This window comes from Madurella fahalii, assembly GCF_045866475.1.
Source record: "Madurella fahalii IFM 68171 DNA, scaffold_5, whole genome shotgun sequence".
NCBI lineage: Eukaryota > Fungi > Ascomycota > Sordariomycetes > Sordariales > Madurella > Madurella fahalii.
The window spans coordinates 3843117-3852107 of NW_027263975.1; the positions used below are offsets into that span (position 1 = coordinate 3843117).

Sequence of the window (8991 nt, forward strand, 5' to 3'; positions counted from 1 at the left end):
ATCGAATGCAGTGATGGGTCTTCCACCTGCGGGGGCTCAAGTTCAAGCTAGCCGATCAATTCAACTCTCAACACGAATGGGGGAAAAGAGCTCAAAGTGAGGCGGGTGGGGACCGGAAACTAAATATGACTAGCGATGGAGGGGGCTCATTTGAAAGAGACAAAAAAAAAAAATGAAATAGGCGGGGAGCGAGGCGAAAGCCGCTGGATGCATTTTGATGGACCGAGTGGTGAGATAAGAATGAACCGCGTCGTGAGCGGGTACGGAGGAATTATGGCCGGAAAATACGGCCAAGAACAGAGACAGGGGGCTTGCGGACAGAAAAAGGGTTGATCGAGGTTTAAGGACAAATAGCCACTCTCCCTAGAGCTTCTCCAAAACCCCTCCCCCAGAGCACGCTCGCTTTCCTTTGGCCGTCATGGCTACCGTCGCTAACACAGACTTTCTTAACGAGAAAGATGAGTGCATCTTTTTAGAAGTCGCAGAAGATCTTCATTACATCATACACTTGGAGAAAGGCACAGGTGAGATTCACGAATCCTTAACGGTACACTAGTCCTAAAGTAAAAGTAGCGAGCCACCCTACATCAAGGCAACTCAGACACTTCGTGAGGGAGCTGCGGAGAAGTGGGGCGAGTGATGGATGTATAAGACTGTTTGCCGGAGAACCAAGCGACTACGAGATACAGCCGTACCCTAGCGAAATGTCGGCACCAGGAGAGAGCCATGCACTCTGACTCTTCGATATGTGTGGACAATAAACCCTGTATTCCCACGCGCGTAATGCCCTCATTGCCCTTTCCTTGTCTGAGATCTACGGTTACCATCTCCGCGCCGGCTAGAAAGTGTTGGTTAGTGTCCCTTGGTCTTCTCGCCGAGTGGCTGTCTCAGCTCTCCCAAGTTGTTGCCTCAAAGCCGCCTTCTCCACCAGACCCATGAGTCTCCTTAGCAGATGCAGCAGCTCCCACCAACCCAAGCGCAGCAAAACTACTCTCTGTTTCCACCAAAGCTTCGGCTAAGTTCGCCTTTGCCAAAGCGTGGTCGATCTCCCCTATGCTCTCTGTTGCTTCCTTCAACAGGGGTTGGAGTTGGAGTGCTGCAGCCTCTGCTTTCACGGCTTCGAACAGGCTCATCTGTGTAATTGTAAGCCCTTGACCAGCCAATCTCACAGGAAACTCACAAAAGCCTTTTCCGCAGCGGCGATATCGTCCACATGTGCTCGATACACTTTAAACCTCTCTTGAATGTCCCACATGTGCCCGATGTCCCACGTGTCCCCCCCATCCACCGTGTCCGAGGGAAGCTCACACAAACGCCGAAATCGGAAAATTTGCGATAGGCTTGAAGACTCGAGTCGTGACGAGCATTTTTGTACAAGCGTGTTCTTTTTATCACCAGAAGGACACATCTCATCATCCACCATATCCCCTAAGAGGTTTTCTGCGGCAGTTCGGAATATGTCTTTGGCAGGAGATCGGGATCGTGGCCGGGAATGCTGATAAGGGTGAAGTCTTTGATCAGAATGTTTGGGAGCGCGTGTTGGTCCCACGCTAGGGGATTCGGACCTTCCAGTATTTTTGGAGGGCCCCATTTCGGTGGGTGGCTACATAGGCGTGTAAACCATTAAGCGACGGGAAGTGAATGGTGTCAGAAAGATTTGGATGGATTCTTGGAAGTGTATGCGCAAAGTGCCCCTGTACACAGAGAGTCTGCGAAGCGGGTGAGAGATAAGCGTTAAGCCGGCCACTGCTGGGGAATGATGTGTCTCCCGGTCGCTGAGGCGGGATACCTGCGAAACAACGACAGTGTTGAGGAATGTGCAACGAGCAACAGCAGGGAAGTCGGCGTCGGAGCAAGAGGCTCGTTAACCCGCCCTGGCGGACAGAGAGGTAACACCGGAGAGGAGTGAGAAACAGTGAAACGACAACGGGGAAATGAGGAATGAAAGAGCCTACGAGGGAAGGGGTGGTTTGACAGTTGCGTTACCTGGGCGTGATCCGCACCGCCAATGGGCGCCACTCATTCTCACCCGGAGTTCGACCATCCCGCCCCCCGTCGGGCCACTCCCACGAGTCCCGAGAGTCTCAAGGATCGTCCGAGGGCCATAGAGGATCACATTGAAACGCCATAAAATTAGGAAATGCGGCGTCCGTGTCTATAATTTAACGAGTGCTCAGTGATCCGCTGCCTTACAGGAAACTCGCCACGTCCATCCTCGCTCCTGCGCCAATATATGCACATGCGGTGGCCGCGGAATCCCCGGGCAAGCCGCCCGGTACTCAGATTCCGCCGATTCCAGGTCTTTCGACCTGTCCTCTCTTCCAGCCGTCGTGCCTGCCAAGCTTGCCAAAGGTATCGCATAGTATGCCGTAGATCGCTTCACATGGTGGTGCTTCCTCCACCATATCCGTAATTTCCATAAATCGCACCCCAAAACAACAACCAAGGAAGACAAACACTGAGCCAGATGGCCCCATCCATTACCAAGCCCAAGCGCCGTGGTTACACCCGTGGCTACGGTCGGCAATACAACTCCCGCCGCCAAGTTGAGAACCAGCCAGGCAGTAAGCCATATCTTGAACTCGCGCAATGGCACACGCAACCGGTAGAGTGCAGGAAGGATCATAGAAACGACAAGGCGGAGAGCAGCCGGCGCAACCCATAGAAACTCAGCACCATGCTGCGTCAGTTTCCAAATGCCCAGGCCAATAATCGAAACGAGAAGTAGTATTCCAAGCGTAATAGAAACCTTAACAAAAACGTCTAGCCGTGCCGGCAGCGCAGGACGGGTCTTCCTGTAAATGTTGTAAAGGTCGTGATTGACTACAATAACCTGAGAATAAGTTAGTAGTGTTCAAAAAATAATGGAAACCCTAAGTACCTCAAGAACGCCCACAGACCAAACGGCAACGCCTCTGCAGCCAAAGAGGAGCTTCTGCGCATATCGGGGATGCCCATCCTTAGCGTGACTGACAAGAACCGCGAGGTAAGTTCCACCAGTCGTGGAAAGAATGAAGTCGCCGAGCAGAATGAACCAACTAAACTGCGGATATATCGGCCGTACCGGGCTGTCTCCAAACAGAAAGGGGAAGAGAATGCGAAAAATCTGGTAGGCTGAGGGTATAGCGAATGCTGCAATCGCCTGGCGCAGTTCCTGGGCCAGTTGATCGCTAGTGATGTCGCCCTGCATTTCGACAGACGGGTGACATGGTGCCGGACGTCGAGGGCAAGGCAGGCAAGGCAACCATTGTGGCTTGCAGAAAAGTGCATTTTGAGCGCGCTGGATGCAGGAGCTGCGGGACATATATACACCACTGGATCATGAACCACTCGGCCCCGCGGTGAATTGCATTATTCAGAATCCATGGCCTTGCCGCGAGGGGATGACACTCCCGGGTCATCAGCCGCCCTAAAAAGAAATGTTTCGCCGCCATTCAGCTCTTGAGCTGTCCCCCGGGACCCCGTTCACACAATATTTGGATATGAACCTACGGTACGAGGGACTTTCCGGGGATTCGGAACCCCCTCCGCCGTGTCTGGGCGGCTTGCCAGGGCAAGGGAGGTAGTGGGGAAGATGGGCGTGTATTCAACAAGGGACAGTTGGAAGGGTGGAAGCATCCGACCTTGTGGATGGAGGATGGATGGAGGGTGGACGTGGCGGACCCTGTCTCTGTCCAGTTCCCCACGGCCGGGAGGCCAGGCAGTGGTAGCACCTCGCGACGCCTCTCCAAGTTGGGATGGGTGGATTCTCCTGCCCGGTCCTGGTCTTGGGAGAGACCTCCCCGCGTCGCTCGGGGAAAAGTCATGATCCTGGATAATGCAATTCACCACCCGGCACAGGGGCTCGCGCCACAGTGGTTCCACGCTCCCGGTATCTCTTAGCCGGGCAGTCTCGCGCCCAAATCGTATTGCTTTGCGCCTTCCGAGATGCAATCGCCAACGATAGCTAGGATAGCTTGTTGGAGTCTTCTCCCGATGCTGGAGTATCACTCTTATGAGAGGGAATTCTGGTCGGCTGCAGATACGTTCTCCCTGGTTGGCGAACCCTAGCACTCGCGGCATAGAGTCGCTATCTAGAACGCGGAGCGAGCGAAGAGATAAAAAGAATGCCGACCAGGAAGGGAAGGGAAGTGAAAAGTGGGGCGCAAAGCAACTGCTCGAGCTGTCACTTTTAAGTAGACTCAGCGCAAACGGCCGCGGCCCAGCAGCAGAATTTCCAATTCCGCAGACAGGAAAAGATAAGGCAATCGACAGGGAGGGCAAGGCAACTAGAAGTGACTTAGAACTGCACCCAAGCGGGACTGCAGCCCAACATACATGAACCACTGTGCAGACAGCGAAACGACCGTGTGGCAGACAGCAAGTAGATCGACGTCCGCTCAGAGAAACTTGCCGCGAAGCAGAATGAGGAACGGTATTATTGGATTGAGCTTGGCTAGTTCGCTACCGGGTGGATAATTGGGTGAATCGGACAGCAGAAAAGGAAGAAGCGCTGCGGCATGTCTCAGTGAAAGGGGGGATGGGCCCCGGACATCGAGCGTGAGATGCGATTCCTGGCAGGGGCTGCATTGGCGCAGCTACGCGACTGTCAAAAGCTATACCGGATCGAGGCGAGGGTCATGGCCCTCGCCTCGATCGGGCAAATGGAACCCAAATAGGTGGAGATATGTTGAGGGGCTACGCCTGATGAAATGGACCAGATTGTGTAGTTTGCCAATTGGCCCTCTTTTCGTTGCTTTAGCAGATCTCGTTCTTCCTCAGCAGAAAGTCATTCCTGCGAGCCAGCCTCCAACGTTCGTAAAACGCCACGATCTGCGCCCTCGAGCAGTGCTTTGGCAACAAGATTGATAACGTGGCCGAAACAGCGAACGCGCCGCTTTTCTTTGAGGGAGGTGAGGCTGGCGGCGTTCAACTCTGGCCGAAGTCGCCGTAACACGGCAGTCACGCAGCGATCGTTCAAATCAATGTTATCCGACTGAAAGTGGCCAATCTTGCCAGCGACATCGAACCTCTCCACACAATCCACGATAGCTGAGGCAAGGCGAGAAGTCGCGCTTTGAGCGATCCTCATTGTCGAGGTAATGCGCAAGGACCGCGAGCAAGCCGAAAGAATTTGGTGAGGCCCAGAGACCGAAGTGAGAGGTGGATTTTGGCCGGAACTGACGATAATTCTTGTCCCAGAGCGGCAAACTCACGCTGATACCGACCCCCGATCCACCGCCTTATCGTACTGCCAGCCTCCGGCAGTAATCGCGGCACGAGCTCAGGATTCAACAACGATGCGAAGTCGTAGAAATCGCTGTGTTCTACCGCTGCGAAAGGTATGTTGGCGTTCACAATCCAATCCATTAAGGACTTCTTGATCCTATCTGACAGAAAGAGTGGAACTGCGACCTGGGCCGGTCGGCCCTGCGCAGCGGCTTTCTGTAACTCTATCACGGTCCTTATCCTCTTGCGCGGCCGTTGCTCACAATCTTCGTATCCTCAGTGGGCGGTATTGAGGTGCGCTGCCGGAGCACGTGTTGCAGCGCCGTTGAACACCTTGGGGCAAGAACTGCAAGCCCAGAACGTGCCATCGCAACGGTCACCATTAAAGCGAGTCAGCCACCTGCCGTGCGAAGATATCCACGAGGTCCGTGTCCCCCCCTTCTTTAAAAGCCACTCTTCTGGCACGAATTCTCTGTTGCCAATAATAACCTTCTTCCAGGCGCTGACCTCTGGCGGCAAGTCTTCTATGCGGACCTGATCGACGTCGCGGAGCTAGTCGGTAACGCTTCGAGCCCGGCGAAGTTACTTTCACTACCTCTGTGATGAATGCAACAACGCCGCCCTGTTCGGTGTTTTCCATTGTTACTCTCGACGAATGCCGGCCGTCCACCGCCGCCCCCACCGCCATCTTCGCATCTTAGCGCTTCCATCATCTGCCGCCAACGCACAACCCCCCGTCACCACCAAACCTGCGGCTGCCCTTCTGTACTCAATTACAAGAATTGGCCAACCAACGACTGGCCGAGGGATAAAAAACTGAAGAAGATAGGACATTTAACTTTCCGCACGTTAGGTGAAGAGCTCGAGTCAATTTCTCTGGCTCAGTTTGTACGTGGCCTGGGCTGGAGCCGTGAAAAGACGGCTGACCTCTGCGCAAGTGCCCGCAAGGATTTTGGCAACCGTGATGTGTGCGCATATTTCAACTTCTATGTCGTCTCTGGGAGGAAGCCTACGGACCAGTCTCCGGCCTAAGGCAGGAACATCCCCCGAATTTCCTTTCGTTTCGTTGACGGTAATATTATTATAGAACTACCGAATAGAATACCTCCTCTCGATTGCAGTAGCAGTCATCCATCCGCATCAGTGCGTCGGCACTGTCATCTTCATACGGGCCACATCTTGCTATCTTTGCAGACACGCTTCATCTAGGCTGAACTGTCCATGAACGCCTGTCGCCTCCCGAACGAGAACCCTGACTCTTACCACTCCCGAGAAGCTGCACAGTGTCGTCGTGGATCCTCCATAAAACAGACTCCAGTACCGTAACCCTCCCCTTTAAGTCTTCGTTCTTCTGTTTCAGTCCCCTCGTATGTTCCTTATCTTCGTATATACAGTTAACGTTAGGGGTTTGTAACTCTTGAATGTCTTTCCGAATCGACTTACACTCCCCTAATTTTAGTTCCAGTTTGCGATTCTCCGCTTTTAGCTGAGACTTGTCCTCCTTCAGGTTACCGATTTCCCGCTCTGCGTCTCGCAGTTTGAGACGCAGTTTCTCAAAGTCTACTCCTAGTCAGAGAATCGTAACTTAGGGTCCCTCCAGGTCAACCTGCCGTCTTGGAATCGACGCTGAGCCATGGTCTCTCTGAGGTAGTGTTCAGTGGTAGTCTCTCCGGTGATGGCTAACTTCGCAATGACAAATATAAAATTGGGACACAAAGAAAGATACTTCGGGCGGTTTTTATACTCCAGCTGCTCCTAGGTTCCAGGGGACGAGGAGGCTCTGCTCTCCCCTCTTGTTCATATCGAGGATCTTCTCCCGGTCAAATTGAGGCTCTGCTCACTTTCCTAACATTTTTGAGCCTCACTTTATCGCGCCATAGTTAGTCGGTGTAGGAGAGAGGGGCAAGTTGCCGGTATGTGCCGAAGAGGGGGTGATGCATTGACCTGCAGGTAGACCTGCAGCGGTGTCTCGGAGCTCGGTCTGACGACACTGACTCCATTTGGCCGCTCAGCCTCTTCATTCTGGGGTTTGGGATCCATCCTGAAGTCACAGCAACCCTAAGGTCCCGCGCGGAATTATCACGAGTTATCACGAGTCTGCCACGTCCAGGAGACTAGACCGCATCTCAGTTGGCACAGCCGGGTAATGTGTGTCCTTCGCCCTCCCTCGCCATTCCCTTTGGCGGGGCCCTTTGGTGTGAGACTACTGGCGGACCAACTCCATGCCCAAAGTACCCAGAACGTCATAACCCTCAAGTCGGTTCAAGACTGCGACCCCTGGAGGGAGAACAACTCAGAGCATGTGACCGAAGCAAGGCAACAGCACAGCCGACCGCCCCAGCCTCCCTCTTTGATTAGTGGCTAGCGGCGAACTGCTGAGAGCGGCTAGCTCTCTTTCACCACCTGCTCACACGACACCGCCCCATCGTGTACGGCGGTGTCATCTCGGACCAGGCATCGGCATGTGAAACCATCTAAAATTCACTTCGAGAGCAGGCTGTGCCTTCAGGGGTGGCGGTCGCCCCATATGGGATCGCGTTTCTAGGAATGTTGGTCGGCCGTGTTGATCAGAACAAGTGGGTGGTACTGGCATCCAGCGGTGCCGTCAGATCAGCCGTGCCACGCCAGCCGCAGATATTGCCTGGCGTATGCAAGCACTGTGTAGGCGGCCTTTGGGCGCGGGCGCATGTTTTCTCTAGAGCGCCAAGATTGCTGACATGGAGTATGCGCCGGTAAAATGTCTGTGTTGAGTAAGAAAGATAATTAGAGCGAGTAACCGTTTTCGCAGAAAGTTCATATCTAGATGCCTTAGGTAAGGACGACATCGTCTTTCTTCTATGAGCGTATTACACATTTCAAGCATACTTCCGTCAACCGCGTGCAAAACTCTGCTGGGCCAGACCATGGGTGTTTGCCACGGGCGGACTCTTTCCGTATAATTAATGCTTCGTACAACCGGCAAAGCTGATTGGGGTTGGAGTTGTCACCGACTACAACAAGGACTCTCCGGGCAATTTGAGGATGCTCTTCCCTGGCTACTGAGTACTGATCATATTCGCAGAACAGTAATAAATAAAAAAAATAGAATAAGAAAAGAAAGAAAGAAAGAACACTGGTGGAATATACTGACGTTTTGATAAAGCGTCAGAACCAATCACATTGCCTTTCAATGTTTGGACTGGCGACGCCGGCTCTTTCGACCCAGGTAACCAGCGGATCCGCATCCGGAGGGGGGTCACGCCGCCTGTGGACACCCGGTGAGCTCCGGCAACGGAAATGCTTACTGCCAGCCCAAGGACCAGAACAACAAGATACGTTTTTGCATCAATCGACTCTCTATACAGGAGCGAGGGGTTTGTCTTCCGGCCGCCAGACCGGGATCAGGCGGCCGCGGATCCCGCGCTTGCCGACCTTTATGCAGTTCTCAACCCCCCGGGGTACGTTGGGAACCTTCACGGCAGTTGGGACGAGCGCTCGCTCATCTACGCCACCGGAGGGGCATCGGGAGGGCCGAAATCCTCGGTGTTTGTCCCTTTCGATCCTTCTCTCCACCTGGCTGGCGCAGCACCATATCCCAACAGCAAGCTACTTGGCATGTCCGACAGCCAGCCCTTGCTCCAGACCACCCCTCCACCCCAAGGAAAAGGAAAGGGCAAGAGCGATACTATGACCCTACAGCCTGATGCAACAGCCCGTTCTGCCGCAAGGGACCTAGTTTGGTCCGAATCGGCCGAGTGCAAGGGCTATTGCCTTCGATTACCTCCCTCGAAGCACACTGTTTAG

The 8991-nt window shown here is 53.8% G+C and overlaps 1 protein-coding gene across 1 annotated transcript; it reads left to right on the forward strand.

Moving 5' to 3' along the window:
* Positions 1 to 7925: 7925 nt before the first annotated feature.
* Positions 7926 to 8991, forward strand: MFIFM68171_09735 (uncharacterized protein; the record flags this gene model as incomplete). Its single annotated transcript, XM_071065154.1, has 3 exons — positions 7926 to 7947; positions 8351 to 8465; positions 8553 to 8991. 3 exons carry the CDS (start codon positions 7926 to 7928, stop codon positions 8989 to 8991), a joined length of 576 nt encoding a protein of 191 aa, XP_070921255.1.